Consider the following 19,190-nt stretch of genomic DNA (forward strand, 5'->3'; position numbering starts at 1 on the left):
AAGTGTTGCATCAACAGGGTGTCCCAAAATTCACGCAAGATTTAAATTTAGCGCCATTTGTGTGGTAAAGTGTTGCCAACAAGAAAAAAAAGACAGCATGACAGCTGACAGTTCAGGGTTATTAAAAATGGAGCGCTACACAAAAGAACAGTGCATTTTCACGGATTATGGAACAACGACAAGTGGATGCTTATTTTTCGAACCAAATCATCTTCAGCGATGAGGCTCATTTTCATCTTGATGGCTTCGTTAATCGACAAAATTGTCGCATTTGGGGTTCAGAAAATCCACGAGTGATTGTTGAGAAAAAAATGCATCCACAATGTATCATGTAGATTTTGGTGCAGATTTTGGGATGGAGGCATCATCGGTCCATTCTTCTTCAAAAATGCAGCTGGTAAGGCAATAAGACATGATAATCCAGTTTTTTGTGCCTAAATTGCAAGATATGGATGTGGATGACATGTGGTTTCAACAAGACAGTGTCACATGCCATACAGCCCAAGAAACAATTCAATTACTGCATGAGTCATTTCCTGGTCGTGTAATTTCCCGTTTTGGTGATCAGAATTGGCCGCCCAGATCATGTGACTTAACGGCATTGGACTTTTTTCTTTGGGGTTTTTTGAAGTCTAAGGTTTATACCAAGAAGCCCACGACCACCCATGCCTTGAAGGAGGAAATTGAGTGCTGTGTCAACGAAATTCAGCCACATTTATGCAAAACAGTCATGGAAAATTTCAACAAAAGAGTGCGTATGTGCCAGCAAAGCCGTGGAGGCCATTTACCCAATATGCTATTCCATGCATAATCCTATACTGTATACTTTATGAATTAATAAGAAATTACAATTTTTAATTAAAAACCTGTGTTTTCTATCAAAATTACTTCTTGCGTGAATTTTAGGACACCGTGTAATTCTTGATATTCATAATTATCAGAAGATGTTTATTGTTATAAATACACGGTAAACATGATTTTCCAGTGGGTGAACTAACTTAAGTGTTGATAATAAAATAATCTTGAAGTTAGTAAATATTAGATAATGTATGTGCTGTATAATCATGAAAATTGCACACACTGCTGCTAATGAGGCTCATTGAAGTTAAGCCCATGAGCATTCAGTTATGGTGCTGCATAATTGAAAATAATTTATATAATTAGTGTGTCTGAATTAATTTACTATCAAGTATACACTGAGTTAGCATTGCATTAGGAATACCCACCTAATAATGCGTTGGTCTACATCTCTGTGCAGTCATGTCTCACAAATGCCTAGTAACAGATTCCACAAGGTGTTGAACATCCTCTGTGCTTAACTTGACCAATGTCCACTGCAGCAACTCTATCAGTTCACACTTGTTCTGTGGAGGAGGATCAGCAGTTCTCATGCTCCATTCTACATATCCCATACATATTCAAATGGTTACAGTCATGGGAGTTTGGAGGCTAAGACAATGTGACAAATTTGTTGTTGTGTTCCTCAAACCACTCAGTATTGTACAAGCCCAATGACAAGGTGAGTTGTCCTGTTGGAAAGATGGCGCTTAGGTTAAGGTAGGCCTCCTGTTGATATGGATGGAGATGGTCAGCTAACAGGTCCCTATAATGTTCACCATTCAGTATTTCTATGACTTAGGACATGCCAGGAAAAAGCACCTCAGGCCATCAGATAGGGTTTCATGCTGTTTATGCCAAATATGAACCCAGCCATCAGTATGATGCAGCAGGAAACAGGACTTATCACTCCAGACAACCTTCTACCATCTATCAAGGGTGCATTATGAACATTCCTTAGCCCATACAAGGGTACCCATGATGTTAGTCTCTGGCTGTGAAACCCCAGGCAAAGCAAGGTGTGTGGCACATTGTGTATGTGGAAATGGGTTGAACTGCCTCCACTGTTGTACTGGTGAGTGAGCTGTGTGACTGTTACACGTCATTTGCTGAGATACCAGTCGTGGCACCCAATGCTCGCCTCTAGGATCAACCATGCATGGCTGACCAATGTGAGCCCTTCTTCTGGATGTCTGTTCATGGTTAATCTGGTCCTTGTATACCCCCAATACAGTAGTATAGGAGCAACCAACAACCGTTTCTAAAATACTCACACTTGCCCTCCGGTCTCCAGCTATCTGCCCGTGGTACAAATTTGCTTACATAGCCATGTTTCCCCATTATTGGCAAACGTTTGCAGATTATATACAGAGGATAGGTGTGCCCATTTATAGTAGCCGCATGTGATGTACGTGTCACGTAGTACTTCATTATTGTGCCAGATATGTAAATCGAGGGGAGTGTTCCTAATGCAAAGCCAACTCAGTGTAGATATAGTAATTTTTTTTTAATCAATGTCTCTTGTATATTTGATTTTTTTTATAATAAAATTGTCACATTGAATCAAATAATAGTTGTCCTTACAGGGACAAAATTTCAAAATTATTAATAAACATGGAAAGAGATTGAAATTATCCTTGATGACAGAGAGAGAGAGAGAGACATTGTCAGCGAGCTAATTGTTTATGGTAGAATTGAAACACAGTTGCATTTGCTACCATTTCTGGTAGTGGAGATGCGTGTCTCAGTAGAAAATATTCTGAATCATTGGCTTCTGAAGAATTGAATAAAACAGTGGTTTCATAGTTAACTGAGAGTTCACTAAATTTCTGAGCAGTAAGTTTTGTTTGAACACTAAGTGCACTTTTTTTTTTAAATAAAATACTTTTCAGCATATTAAATTTAGATGGCCTGTGTAGCTTTCAGTAGAAATGGTGTTTGCACTCTATGGTCCTTTACCGCACGACGGAAGACTTGAATCTAGTCACTGACTAGAGGAATATTTTTCTAAGCCTTTCCTTGACTGGTTCCTGGGTTAGTCTATCTCTGGCACAGGCAAGCAGGTTTTTTCTTACGGAAACGGGTTTTTCGTCCCGTAAACTCAAGAAAATCATCCATCGAACTCGCACTATTTTCTGACATTAAAAATATTGTGTCAGGGACCATGAGATAGCAGCACTTGCTACCCACCTTCTTCACCGAGTACTGGTTAATTAGTGATGGTAGCCTTGGTCCCGCAATCTCTGATTGGCTACCAGTGGAGATTGAACTACTCAATCTCCACTGGTAGTCTCCAAAAGTTAGATAGGGCTAAAACGGCCTCATCTACTCTCTATACAGGAACAAAAAAGGCATTAGCTGATTTAATTAAATTTAGATGGGAATTTTAATGTATCTTTTGGTTGGTTGACTGGGTTTAAACAGTTGCAATATTCTGCAAATCCCAGTGCAAGTTTAAAAAATAAGGTATTGAAGTACTTGTGCACTAACAATGTCCCAAGTGATCAAGAGTACAGTATTAACACACGAGAGAGAGATTATTATTTAATGTTGCTTGTTTAAATTTTTCATAAGTTACAATGAAATATTATTTCCTTTCAGTTGAAACCAGAATTATGGAAGACTATAGTTGGAATGCTATATTTTTTTCTTGTGACCTGGATTACTGCCATTGTAATGGTAATTGTCCATGACAGAGTTCCAGATACTCAGACATATCCTCCATTACCAGACATATTTTTAGATAATGTTCCCCTCATTCCTTGGGCTTTTTCTATGTGTGAATTTACTGGAATTGTACTTTTTTTAATTTGGGCAGTTATTCTTATGTTTCATAAGCACAGGTAAGAGTTTTTAATGGCTTGTATACTTTCATATAATATGAAGCACATTGTGTGAAATCTTATTTTACACTGCTCAAAACAATTAGGGATATTTTAGTTTCTTTTGGATAATTATAAATTTCTGCAAATAATTATAACTTTATAATAATAACTGCAAATAATTATACACGAATAAATATTTCTTACTTAACGATAGGGTGTAATTGATGATATTGATTAAATAATTTATATTTATTACAAATTGTGTTACATTTGTAAATTATTTTTTATAACTTTATAATTTACACAAAAACCAAAATATCCCCTAATTGTTTTGAGCAGTATATTTTGCATTCTACAGTGAATTTCGATATTTAACTTGGCTATAATTGTGATTGAACTGATTTGGTTTGCAGTGTATTTCTTTTACTTAGAAATAAAACAAGAAATAGATGCTGAAAGTTTTTCACTTGGTTATACTATAAATTAAAGATGCCAAGAAATTGCATTCTTGGATTCATCCTTTATCTAAGTATAAGCAAACAAAGTTTCAAAGTTTTCAAGTGAAGTATCATCACGACTTGGCTACTTGTATATATAGAGGTGAATGACTTCATATCTACTGCCTTAGTATCCCATAATGCAAGGCACACACACTCTTTCAGACATATATAATGCTATGCATTATGAGAACAGCCACTACCAGGACCGCTTTTGACCTTTATTGAGGTATATTTAGGCGTTGGAATACCTCTCCATAAACTCTGAGCTATCCTAAACGATCACTACCAACTCCAGAAAAGGAAACTCAGCAGTTGCTCCACCCAGCAACAGGCAAAATCCCACCACTGAGCAGAGCTTCTCTATCCCCCAAGAAGCAAGCAAAGCAAGTGACAAGCATTAATAACTGTTGTAGTAGGAGCCAGGCCATACCCAGAAGAGATACCAAGGTTGAAGTAATGCAGACATCATATATTTCCTACATACAAGTAGTCAAAAGCTGTCACACCTTATTACTAAAATACTCTAGATTAGAATAGAATTTGAAAGTTTTTTTTTGCTTGGTTATACTATAAATTAAAGATGCCAAGAAATTATATTTTTGGTTTCATTCTTTATCCTAGTGTAAGCAAACAAAGCTTGTGCATGAAGTATCTTGACAACTGGAAAAGGAAGAGCTTTTGCTTATTTACACTTGGATAAAGGATGAAGCCAAGCAAACAACTTCATGACTGGGAAGGGAAGGGCTTTTGTTTGCTTACACTTGGATGAAGGATGAAACCAAGAATAACATTTCTTGGCATCTTTAATTTATAATATAATCAAGTGATATAACTTTCAACATCTATCTATCTATCTAGAGTATTTTAGTAATAAGGTGTGACACCTTTTGAATAGTTGTATATGGGAAATATATGATTTCTGCATTACTTCAATCATGGTTTCTTCCCTGTGTGGTTGCCGGGATAAGACTAGCACCAATGTAGCTCATGCATGTCATACAAGGCAACTAAAACGGGTACCCAGGGAGGGTAATGGATGGCAATGCTGTAGCCAATGAAGTTCTAACTGAGGCTCGGCTATTGCTGTTACCCTCTTGCCATGATCAGAGCTTTATAGCTCAATAACACCTTATCCTTAAACTGTCCTCTACAGACAACAGGGAATATGAAAAGCATTCTTGCTTTGCCTCTTTAAGCCGGTCCTTATAAGGACTATAAGGATCATGGTATCTCTTCTGGGTAGTGACGCTACCCATAATGCATAGCATTATACATGTCTGTAAGGATATGTGCCTTGCATTATGGGATACTGAGACAATTGATGTGAAGTTATTAGCCTCTATACAAGTAGCCTAGTTGTAAATATACTTCATGTGCAAACTTTGTTTTCTTACTATTGGATAAAGGATGAAACCAAGAATATAATTTGGCATCCACAGGCAAGCGGGTTTTCCTCCTGGAAACTCGGGTTTTTCATCCCATAAACTCGAGAAAATCGACCGTAGTAGCCACATTATTTCAGACAGTGACATATCTTGTTAGGGTTAGGTACCAAGAGATGGCAGCACTTGTTTGCCAGCCATCCATGGCTGCTATAATTAGTGATAGACATGGGCCAGCTATCTCTGATTGGCTACCAGTGGAGATTGAACTGCCCACTCAATCTCCAGAAAGTTAGATAGGGTATAAAGGCTTCACCTACTCCCTATAAGGGAATAAAAGGCGTTAGCAGATTTATTTTAATTTAACAAAAAAGAAAACTAATTAAAACAGGAAAGCATTCTATTTCCTATATTGAGTCAGGTTATTGTCATGAGAAAATATCATTAATAAATGACCAGCTCCAAAGTTAACAATTAGGTGGTGAGATTCAGATGCAAACCAAATTACTGATACTATTGGTTGTGATTTCAAGCATTGAGCCAAAGAAAGAAAAAAGGGATAAATTCAATGAAAATAAATACCTAAATTAAATAAATAAAATGGGTAGATGAAACATTGGATTACAGATTACAGTTCTGTATGATATAGTTAGTATATTTTTATTTATATTTAATGTCTTAACTGATATTGCACACATTTTAGATTCATATGTCTCTCTGACATAATTATCAACTTTTCTGCTTTCCTGTGTCCCCATCTTCTTCTTCCATGGCCTATCATTGACCGTCTCAGAGAATGCCAGACTCACTATTGGGACCCAAACCTCTCCCATTTGCAAATACAGTAGTACAGAGGACTGAACCTGCTGGTAACACATTAAGAGGTTTCCCTATTAGCTAGTGAAAAATGTAGTTGCTTCTTACTCTAGCAGGGTGTGCCTGGGAATAGGCTCACTGTAGTTATATGCTGGGGGAGAAACTGTTATGGGGGACTTGCATTGGACTAGAGACTAGGTTGCTCTCTCTCTCTCTGTGGAATGCACACCCTTGAAACTTTGTCATGCTACATGGCCCCAACTCTCTTTAATTAGCCTTCTCATTCAGTCATACATGTCAATGTGAGTAATATCATTAGCAATGTCTATATAAAAAAAATAAATAAAAACTCTTAGAAAATAACAAAAAACCAAACTCAACCTTAAAAACATTTTAAAAAATCCAACCAATAAACACAAAAAACTAAAATGCATTAAAAAAAAATCCACATTCACTTCACCAGTATTCTTGATTTCACCTACAGTATATTGTAGATGATATGCTGTACTGCCTGCAGACATTTAAACTTGATCTGTTATTTTTAACAAAATCTCAACTAGTAGCATCAACCACCAGGGTAGACCCTGCATGTTTCTGACATCCTTTGTTAGAGATTACAGATCTTGAATCACCTGTTCATGACCTGCTCTGCCTCAAAATTTTCTTACCTCATTTATTCATATTCATTTGCTGTCGCTGTCTCTCCAAATTCTGATTACTATTCTGACCTTTTTTTTTTTTTTTTCATTACTTGGATTGTAGATAATCTTGATTATCTACAATCCAAATAACTTGACGTTCTCTCTCATTCGCTTGGTGACTTCACGTTTACAATTTGGGCTGGCTTCCTTTCTCTTGTTCTACTGATCAAGCAGGAAGAGATGCAGAGATATTTGATAACAGCAGTAGTTTTTTATCAAATGGTCCATATGCTGACCAGAATAGCTGATAATCCTCTCCATTTTCCCCAACACCTTTTATGTCTTCTTAACCAGTTTTCCTGTAAGTATGATGTAGATGTCACTTCTCCTTTTGGTAGCTCAGATGATAACCCCATCCCAGTTGCTTTCTCTGTAGTACTTCTCTCACTTAACTACTATCATTCATGTTATAGTAGTTAAGTTCATGTCCATTATCACCAGTTGCTCCAAATGTGATGACCTCTGTAAAATCTACTCTTCTTATCTTTAGGCTGACTTGCTCCCCCCCCCCCCCCCCGATCCGAACACCTCCTTCTATTCCATCCAAAACCTCAGACACTGTCCAAATCCTGGTCCTCCAACAGGTGTGCCAGTTCAAGAAAAGAATTCAGTATATCACAAGGGGGACTTGAAATCCAAAACTCCAGCATCCTACTTGGTCTCCACTCCCAACTGTAGCACATAATAGCTGCAGAAAGATCATCAGAAAATCCAAGTCAGATTTTGTAAGAACCAAAGCACTAAATCTCCCTCCTCTTAAGTGGTAATTGAGTGTTCTGGTTGCCTCCCCCCATAAAGGCTATTGGGTTCAACTTCTACTCATCCACGCGTTTCTCTTTCACATCCAGAGTACTAGTGCAACATCATCTAAAGACAAAATCTCTTCTTGTCCAGCTCCTATATTGATGATCAAGACAAGGCACCTCCTACTTTATCATATGTTCACGAGTTGGTTTTTGAATAAATGCCCAACCTTGCCTCTAAACCATTAAACCATTAAATTATCATTCCACTTATACACATCAGTTCTATCAAAAATTGTTAGTCACCAATTCTGTCACACCACCAGGAAACCTCCTAGTTAATTATTGACCACTGATATGGATTTATGAGTGGCAAGGAAATCCAATGTGGATTTTCTTGCCGCTTCACTCATTAATGCAAACTCTAGAAAGGTTTAAGTGAAAGATGCATCCAGAACATTGAGATCTGCTACAATGGCCTGCTTGCAAGATTAACATCTTATGGTCTGCTGTTGACCCTTTGCAATTGGATCGCCTGTTTCCTGTCTGGTTGTTCACTGCATGTCATGGTGGATGGCTTCCATTCTTCAGATTACTCTGCTAATGCTGGAATATATCTGTCACTAACTTCAGATCCTATCCATAATTTTGCTGATCACAGTACTCTGAAATCCCCCTTTTCATTTGACCAACTTTACAGTGCTCTTATATCCCAAGGTACAAAAACTAATCTCCTTGTCTTATTTATGTAAGAAGGATCACACTTCACTTTCCTTCATTTGATAATGCTGAGATCTCTTCATAAGATCAGATATCTCTGCTGAGATATCTGATCTTATGAAATATCTTATGAATATCTGATCTTCATAAGATCAGATATCTCTCTTCTTGGACTGATTCACACCTATAGCCTATCCTGGCCTAAACGTCACATCCATAAATTTCCTTTCCTTCAAAAAAGTCACCTGTACAACATTAAAATTCGCAACGCCTTTCCCTTCTCCCATGCAAGAATATTGCTTCTATGGAGTGATACAGCAAAAACTTTTGTAAAAATGTTTGATGCCATTCAAAAGAGAGCTGCCTGGTTAAATTGGTGATCCCTTTCTGACATTCTCTCTCCAGCTATAGATATTCTCTTTCTGCCTTATGCTTCTTTTACGTATTATGGGTGCTGAACTGGCTGCTACCATTATTTTAATTTTGCTTTAAGCCTGTAAACACAAAATTGGTCCTCTCCAGTTCCAAATACTGAATTAACTTTTTATCTGCCTCTTTCATTCCATCTATATGCAATGAAATACTCTCACTTCAAAAACCAACTTGTTCATTCTTTAATATCTTTTTTATTTCATTATTAATCCTATTTATTAATATTATATGCAAAATTTTACAAGTACAGGCAGCTCTTGGTTTATGCCTCAGTTCCATTCCTGAAAAAACGGGTGTAAACTGAATTGGCGTAAAACGAACCCAATTTTAATGGGAGGTATGAAGTTACGTTCCGCACAGTCAAAAAATATGCACATGAAGTATGTGTAACATTATTATATTTAAAGCTTTGATAATACATACATATATATTTGTTAAAATAAAATTATTAATAGCGAAAACAAAACAAAATTATATACAAAAAATAAAATTATATATGAAACTTCGAAAAGATATTACATATTTCTATGTTGAAGTTCCTGGTTTCAGATTTAAGAATTAAGACTGGATACTTTGTTTTAAAAAAGTATCCAGTGTTAACTGCCTAGATTTTCTTTGTCTTTCTTTAAGGAGTTCAGTATAAGGTCAAATAGATCCGATTACACTCCCTTTTACATTCGCACTCTGTTCCCAATTGTGGTCCATTTTGCAGAGTTCATCAGTCGATGTCTCTGTGCTTGCAAGGATATGCTGTAAATCGGCCATTTTCATATCTCTCAGAGGGCCTTCTTCGTTTTTTCTTTCTCAAATTCGTGCATAAATGCCGGAAGAATTTTTCGCCATGCTCCTTTTAAACACTTTGCTGACACATCATTCCAAGCTGCCTCGATGTTGTTAATGCCCTTCAAAATATCGAATGACCGCCAGTAGTCTTTAATAGTTTTTCCTGAAGTGTCCAAGACTCTTACCATTTCCATAAATGTTATACGGAGGTAATAGGTTTTGAAGATTGATACAATCCCCTGATCCATCGGTTGCAAAAGCAATGTTGTGTTTGGGGGCATGTAAACAACCTTGAAATTCAATGGTGTTCTTACTTCAGCAAGGTTTTGAGGATGTCCAGGGACATTATCCAAGAGAAGCAGTGCCTTGGCTTTCAAATCATTTTCTTTACAGAAGCGAAGCACAGTAGGACAAAAATAATTTGTGTACCAATCTATAAAAACGTCTTGTGTAAACCAAACTTTCTTGTTCCATTTCCAACAGACTGGCAGCATTGCTTTTAGACCATTGAAGGCACGTGGTGTCTATGAATGGTACACCAATATTGGTTTAAGCTTCAAAGTTCTGGAGACATTTGCACCCAACAAAAGCGTAAGTCTATCTTTTGCAGCTTTAAAACCTGTAGCGGAACGATCTTCACAGGAAATGAAGGTGCATGATGGCAATTTTTTCTAGTAGAGCCCAGTCTCATCAACATTAAAAATGAGATCAGGAGGATTACTTCCTTGTTCTACACAGTCTTGAAATTCTTTAGGAAAAGCAGCCGCTTGTGCATTGTCCTTATAAAAGATGATTTTTTCTTCTGAAACTGAGTCTTTTCTCAAGAATTTGTTCATCTAGTCTGGTTAAAAGATTGGAATAATATTCTCCGGTTATTGTTTTACAATTTTCAAGATAATTAAACAAATGCCTTTAGCATTCGAAAACACTGATGCCATGACCTTTCCCCCTGATGGAACTGACTTTGTCTTTGGTGTTAAAGAACCGGCTTCTGTCCACTATTTTTAGTTCTGTTTGGATTCTGGTGTAACAGTGAATCCAAGTCGCATCCATAGTAATAAATCGATGCAGAAAATCAGTTTTATTTTTGTTAAGACGCTCCAAGTACTGTTCAGAGATTTTCATGTGACTGCATTTTTGATCTGCTGTGAGCAAATGCGGCACCCATATTGCCAAAGCGTTTTCATTTGAAGTCTTCATGCAAAATATATCCTACACATTCTTTTGAAATGCCTATAGTCTCAGCAGTTTCACACATTTTGACTTGCCGGTCATCCAATACAATATCATGCCTTGATCAATGATTTCTGGTGGTGTTACACTTTTTTTGGATGTCCTTCATGTGGATCATCTTCAAGGCTGTACAGCCACATTTAAACTCAGCAGACCATTTCTTAATTGTTGAAAACAAAGGAGAAGAGTGCCCATAAACCTTTATGAACTTTGAATGAATTTCTTTTGCCATTAAACTTCTTTTACAAAGAATTTTATAACATCACGATACTCAATTTTATCCATTTCATGGGATACAGACAACACTTTTGTTTCAGACAACTGTATAAATAACTGCTTGATAGAATGACTTGTAATTTCACATGGATGCTTATGACAGATGTACTAACGTAGATAAAGAAATCTTGCCAATAGTGTTGCCATCTATGGTCGAGGCCGATAGCTTTTCAGACCATCCTTGTAAATATGGAAATAGACAATAGAATCAACAAAGCTGGTATGGTAGGAAGTCAACTTAATAAATTTATATGGAATAAGAGATAAATTAGTCAAAACACTAAATTAGCTGAATACAAGGCAATCAAACCAATTTTAACTCGTGGATCTGAGAGCTGGGTTAGAAGTAAAACACTTGACTAAGAGTTTAGTCAAGTGTTTTACTTTCTGAGAAAATCCTGAGAAAGATTAGGGGTGTGAACAGATGGTATCAATGGCAATATCATATTAAAGACAAGGATATTTACAAAGAAATTAACATTGTTAGCATGTAGGAATGTGTTAGCAGAGCTAATCTCTGGTAATATGGTCACTTAAACAGAATGGGAGAGCAAAGATTAGCAAAACAATTGTTCTCTACCAGGTTTGCAGGAGAAAGACCCAGAGGAAGACCATGGTATAGGTGGATTGATATAGTTAAAAGGGTCTTAGAAGACAGAAATATAATATCTGATAATGTTGGCTCAGAACAGAAGAAAGTGGAAGGAAAGTTTCTGCTACCAAAAGAAGAAACCTGCCCAATTGCAGAATACTTAAGAAGAAGAAGAAGAATGTCAGAGTTTTGACAGGTAACAGATTGATTTGGAGGAAAATTGTTAATAGGAAGTTAGTAATTATGTAAGTTTCATGTAGTATCCTGTATATCCCTTTAGGGTACATGTCAGGAATTTGATGATAATGATGGTTCTAGTGTGATATTTAAGTCTGCTTATAGGAGGTTCTTCCATTACTGAACATCTAATCATGTTAGTTATATTGTTTTCTACATTTAACTAATAAAATATTCTTCTATCTTCAAAGTATTCTTTCTGTATTTTTTTTTCTTCTTATTCTCTTCAGTTAGCAGCAATCCATTTTTTATCCCTTATAGCAGTGGTCTCCAAACTTTTCGCCATGAGGGCCACATTGGGTACTTCAGCACTGTTCAGCGGGTGGTCGTAATAAAAAACTCTAGAACTAGATATATGAGTTTTATTGAAAGCAGATAAAAACTAATTACAGAGTATGTGAGATTAAATTATTGTATATTAATGACAACGAACACTATCAGCAAATTCTCATATTTTTATCATAAATTATAATAAACCCATTAATGTGAATGATGTAACTGTGTTTGTGTTTTTAAAATTTTATTAAACTCGGGTTCAAATTTTGAAGTGCTAATTACAAGTAATGATTTCAAATGTTCATCAGATAAATTTGCCCTTATTTTGACTTGATATATTTCATTTGGGAAAAACTTTGTTCACAAAGATATGTTGTCCCAAAAATGGAGATAAATTTACAAGCAAATTTCTTCAAATTTGGGAACTGCTCAGAGTTCGAAAAGTTATAAAAATCGATCAAGTTTCCTTCCTGGTATTTATCTTTAATATGTTCATTTGCCTAAAGTTCAATAATTTCCATTTGAAGTTGACTTGGGACATCAGTAACAACACAGTCAAACGGATTTTGAAACAATCTTATTTCCCTAGCATTGGCGTCCAAATCAGCAAATCACTTCTGAAATTGTTTTTTAAGATCTGAAATAACTAAATTTGCGAATGAGAAAGGAAATTCTGCTTCACCCTTTTTATGTAATTCTGCATGGTATGGCATATGAGCAAAGTTACAATTTTTCACCTGGCCTTCCAGAAGTATCAACTTTGCTCTGAATGCCTTGATATGAGATAATAAATCACAAACTAAGTTATTTTCACCCTGCAACTTTAAATTGTTCATGTGGTTCACCACTGCAAAAAATGCCAATTTCCAAACCTACTTAATATCTGATAAAAGTGGTTCGTAACGGTTTTTCTCAGTAAGAAATATATCAGTTTCATTCTTGAGATGAAAGAAATGCGAAAGCACCTTTCTACAGCTAAGCCAGGGAATTGCAGTATAATATGGCAAGTCAACATACTCAGAATCACATTCCTTGAGAAAAGAACTGGCGATGATTAAGCGCATGAGAATGAATGAAATTTGCCATAGAAATAACAGGCTTCAAGACACAGCTCATATCAACGTATTTTCCACAAAGTGATTGTTGGTGGATAATACAGTGAAGAAATATTGGTTTTGCCCAACCAACCCCATTTTTATACCAGACATGTTTTTTCCTCCATCCACTGTCATGCACTGCAGACAATTCCAGTCCAAATTATATTCTGTTAGTGTTTTTTGAATTTCTTTGAAGATAGCTTCTCCTGTTGTAGTACCATGAATGTTGCAAAGTGATGCTAATTCCTGTGTGACATTAAGTTCATCGTCAATGCTACGTAAAAATACTACGAGTTGCGAGGTATCACAAACATCAGTCGATTCATCTAGCGCGAGAGAATAATACCGACTAAAACATTGTACTTTGCCTACAACTTGCTGGATAATGTTATTTCCCAAATTTTCAACCCAACGAGCAATAGTATTTGGCAAAAGACTTATTATTTTAAAAATATTAAGTTTTTCTGGGCATAACTCGGCCACTGCTTTCATCATACATTCTTTGATGATATTGCAATCGATGAATGGTTTTCCTTTTTAAGCCAACACACAAGCAACCTTGTAGTTTACCAAGGTTAAGGCTTCATTTTCTGAGTTTTCTTTCATAAATAAGCCTTGCTGAGAATGCAAACAATGATATAATGATTCAAATTTATCTGAACACTCCTTTTCTCTAAATTGCAAAAACGTTGAAGCGTGTTTTGTTTTCAACACAGTAACAGTACCTTTACAAATGAGACATACAGCTTTATCCTTTGAGTTTGATTGTATGAAAAAGTATTTTACACCCCATTCTTCATTAAACACACGACATTCAAGATCAACTTTTCTTTTTCCCATCCATGTTAACCCTATAAAAGAGAATAAATTTATAAATAATTATAAAATTTTATTTATTTATAAAATATTTATTTAAAAAAAAAAATATTTTTGTAAAAATTACCAAAAAAAATTTTATCATGACAATTTCTACGTGCAAACTGATACTTTTTTTTTTTTTTTGAAATAGTCGAATTCATTTTTTCCCATTCGGGAAACAATTTGTTTAAATTTTTGCTAGTCGTTAGTTTTTTTGACTGAATATACACCGACAATTTACATGTACATATAATTTCGTGTAACTTCGAGTTTTTTTGTCACTGAATACAGATCGGGCAATTTTGTTTTTATTTCGATTTTTGCTCATCAGTTCATTTTAACCATGTTTTTACCGACTTTTTTAATGGTCTTATTTCGTGCGACATAAATTTTTTTTGTTGATAAAAAAGTTTATTTGGATGTAACTTTTTTATTTCGTTTTGAATTCTTTTTAAATTTTTTTTCTTCGTTAGTACATTTTAACCAACCTTTTACAGTCAGAAAGACTAACTTGGATTACGGTTACTTTTTGCTATTCAGGAATATATTTTGAACAAATTTTAATTAATGCATTTGAAATCTATCAACACCATGTTTTTTTTTGGCAGATTCTTATTGAAAAATTAGCCCAATTGGCAGGCTGGATAAAATCATATCGTGGGCCGCAGTTTGGAGACCTCTGCCGTATAGGATTAACTTGCTTCTTTTCTTCAGAGCATATTTTACTTGTTCACCTCATACAGTTTTCCAATGTGTTCTAATGGTATCCTTTTTTTGTGCTTCTTTTGCCATACTGTCTACATAATGTCTTTTATCTTCTCTTGGAAATTTTTTAACTCACATGTCTTTCTGTCTATAATTGCTCATATTAATTTCTTTCTTTCTTTGGGATTTAGCAATTTCAAACAATTTTAATTTTATGCTTTTTTTCTTTGAGTTTTCAGTTCTTGTCTGATAACCAATTTAAAAATGTTTCCATTGCTTCTCAACTTCTCAATCACGTCTTCTAGGCTTTCTACTCTCTAGGTGCTCATTTTTGATTAAATTGATTTTTTATCATAACAGAAAAATTTTTCTTTATTTCATCTATTTTTAATTTAGATATAGCTTATCCTTCACTTTTGATTTATAATTTTTTTACTCCTATGCAGTATCAGCTCCTCACCATATTTTAACATCTAAGAGCACACTGTTAAAATTATTCTTGATTGCAATGCGATGAATTTGGGTTTTGGTTTTGCCATCTAGTATATCCAGATCATTTTATGTATATCTATGTCTTTGTATTTAAATAAACTTCCTCTTATCGCAAGCTTATTCATTTTGCAAAAAAAGCCACCTGTAGGTCACCATTCTCATTTCTTTGACCACAGGCTTCATTACCTACTGCACTTTCATCTTCATTATTTCTTTTGTCAACTTTAGCATTATGACACCCATAAAAATAATCATGTTGTGTTTTGGTACTTGTTCTATACATATTTGTAATTTATTCTTCAAGATCTTTTTCATTTGTTGGTGCATAAACCTATATGGTTATTTTAATACATCTTGAATATAATCTAGAATTTCGTCTTTTTGCTAAATATAAGAAATACTCCCTCCTCTTTTATGATTTTCATCAGATCCTGAATACAGTATTTGATTATTATTACGTGACACCTCCAGGGAGCCCAAAGACTCATCGAGGGAGGGGAACCTACTCTACAACTCTGTCTCCACCACTCAATCCACCAACTACTACACCAACACCATCTACCACCAGCCACCATCACTAGTATTTTCACAGACCATCACAGACAAACATCCATACCCACGGCGGGATTCGAACCTGCAGCTGTTTGGCTGGATACGCTAACCGCTTGGCAACCAGGCCAGCATTGATATCCATTTTATAGTTCTCACTCTTCCAAAGCTGTCATCTCAGTTCTTATTCCCATAATATCTATGATACTTTCTCATTTCCTTAATAACTTCTTGTGTCCTTCCACTTTAAAGCATAGTTCTAACATTCAACGTTGCACTTAACGTTTTCTGTTTGGGTGAAAGTGGTGACGTCATCTGTTTCAAAGGTTCATGTAGCTTTTGAACTCAAAACTTTATCCATTCATTATCCTCTTGCCAACTTAAATTGTATTCATCAGGATCTTGTGATAAGAGGAAGTTTATTTAAATATAAAGACATACATATACATAAAATGATCTGGATATACTAGATGGCAAAACCAAAACCCAAATTCATCGCATTGCAATCAAGAATAATTTTAACAGTGTGCTCTTAGATGTTAAAATATGGTGAGGAGCTGATACTGCATAGGAGTAAAAAAATTATAAATCAAAAGTGAAGGAATTTTCCATATTCAGGGAATTTTTATGGGGAAAGGTGATTAGCCCTTTGCCCAGCCCTCCAGATATGGGAAATATGCTATCCAAGGAGAATTATTATGATAGTACTACATGAAAAAGATACATCATTACTAATACATCATTTGAAGAAAAATGCTGACCAGCAAGAAAGAGCTTTAGTTTTGAGAAGAGATAGAAGTCTGAGGGAGCCAAATCTGGGGAATAGGGTGGATGTTCCAACAATTCATACTGCAGATTCCTTAATTTTCCCATTGCCAAAACACTTTTATGGGCAGGTGCATTGTCCTGACGAAAGATGATTTTTTCCCTTCTGCAAACTGGATCTTTTGTCACGAACTTTTTCTTCTAGTCTGGTTAAAAGATCGGAATAATGTTCCCCGGTTATTGTTTTACCCTTTTCAAGATAGTTAATGAACAAAATGCCTTTAGCATCCGAAAACATCAATGTCATGACCTTTCCTGATGATGTAACCGATGTTTAAAATGATGTAACCTTTCCTGCTGTTTGGATTCTGGTGTGTAATGGTGAATCCAAATCTCATCCATAGTAATAAATCGACTCACAAAATCAGTTTTATTTTTGTTAAAATTCTCCAATCTAAGCACTGTTCAAAGATTTTCATACAAGTGCGTATTTGAGAAGCACGGCACCTATCTTGCGCAAAGCTTTTTCATTTCAATTCTTCATGCAAAATATATCCTGCACATTCTTTAGAAATGTCTATAGTCTCGGCAATTTCACTCACTTTGACTTGCCAGTCATCCAATATCATACACTTGATCTATGATTTCTGGTATTGTTACACTTTTTGGACATCCTTCACATGGATCATCTTCAATGCTGGCATGCCTTTGAAGGTGGTAAGTACAGATAGGGTAGATGAATTCAAGAAAAGTACAGTATGATAGGTGAATAGGTGGTGTGAGTAATTTGTGGCCTCTCTTGTTGAGTTCCTGACTTCCTGGAGGTATCTTTTGATAATATTGTGTGTTGCAACATGGTAGGTGTATCTTTCTGATAAACCCAATGATACCATGTTAGGTACTGAAAGAGTTTTATTTTGATGTTGTTTTGTTTAATAATGTTCCAATGAGTGGCTTATGATCAGACTATTATTAAAGTAGTATCAATTTCAGAATATTATTTCTAATGAAATTTTATCTTTATTTGTAATGTAGTATATGACAATTGACATTACCAAAATCTGATTAATATTTTAGGTTTATACTGATGCGCCGTATGTTTTCCTTATTTGGTTCAGTATTTCTCCTGCGTTGTGTTACTATGATTATTACCTCACTTTCTGTACCTGGCAAGCACCTGCAGTGCAAAACAAGAGTAAGTTTCAGTTGTTTTAGTGAAATAAGAATTTAAATAAATTCTTATATCAAAAGTTAGTATTTCTAAATTAATTTTTAATTTAAAAGAAACTGTATGCAGCTATAATCCAGAATACTTAACTTCCTAGTATACTGGCTTCAGGCACATCAGATACTGTCTTTCTAGTATCTGACCTTTCCAAACTCAAAGTTAGCATACAAAAATCATTTGTTTTCATTATTTATATCAGAAAAGTCCAAAAATCAGTTACATCTGTTATTTGCAGTTTTACTAATTTTTTAAATGTCAGATTCCTATTACCATTTGGTCTTCAACCAAAATTTGGTCATTACAGTTTGTCTGTTATTTACAATTTTTATACTGTAAATTACTGAACATTGAACCCCCTCCTCCATTTTAACATTTGATTATCTCCCAAAGTAACTCACTATATTCTAACATACCACAGCTCTCTTGGATGAAAAACAGTGGAATAGAATGGCATTTTATTATAATAGAGTTGATAGATGGGCTATGTTTTAGAGTAGCCAGCCTGAATCACCAGATTGTTTTTAAGAATTACTTCCTGAAGTAGCTAAGGCTATGAGACAAGTGCATAAGAACATACTTAGGTGGTTCAATTTTGGCTTCAGTTGGTACATTTTTATTGAAAAAGTAGACAGAATTTAAAATGAACGAAACAAACATTAATAATTTTACTGGCTGAATGAAATTTGATATTGATGATTGCTATAAAATATAATTGAACTGTTTCAAGTTTTGTTTTAATCAGACCATTTGTTTTGCCAAAAAAGGCAAAGCAAAATTGTGTCAGAATACACAAACCAGAAACAGGTCAGAGTTTAATAATGTCTTACCACTTTTTTTTACATACTCATTAGATTTTTACAGAAGTACCATTACTTGATGAAGTAGTATCAATAATGTAAACTCTAATGTCACAACAACTATGGTAATATTGACAAATCAAGAAATTCAGTATAAATATCATATTGTATATAAAAAATTATAATAGGAGTTAACCCTAATATGAGTATGTAGAAAGTTTTTTCCACTTGGTTGCAAATTAAATTAAACTTGTCATGAAATTATATTCTTTAATCCTTTACCCATGTGTAAGCAAAGTTTGCACATGAAGTATTTTCATTATTGGGCTGCTTATATATATAGAGG

General features: G+C 35.1%; 1 protein-coding gene across 2 annotated transcripts in view; it reads left to right on the forward strand.

The window, feature by feature from the left end:
• LOC150104283 (sphingomyelin synthase-related protein 1-like) overlaps window positions 1-19,190 on the forward strand; it is a 195,494-nt gene that overhangs the window by 132,039 nt on the left and 44,265 nt on the right. For both annotated transcript variants that reach the window (XM_090396887.1, XM_090396886.1), the window contains exons 4-5: window positions 3,439-3,680; window positions 17,897-18,014. In XM_090396887.1, coding sequence (XP_090253013.1) covers window positions 3,439-3,680; window positions 17,897-18,014 — 360 coding nt within the window. The remainder of the gene's footprint in view (window positions 1-3,438; window positions 3,681-17,896; window positions 18,015-19,190) is intronic.

The sequence above is a fragment of the Typopeltis vanoorti genome, chromosome 8 (assembly GCF_054136105.1).
Source record: "Typopeltis vanoorti isolate ZY-2024b chromosome 8, IOZ_Tvanoo_1.0, whole genome shotgun sequence".
Taxonomy (NCBI): domain Eukaryota; kingdom Metazoa; phylum Arthropoda; class Arachnida; order Uropygi; family Thelyphonidae; genus Typopeltis; species Typopeltis vanoorti.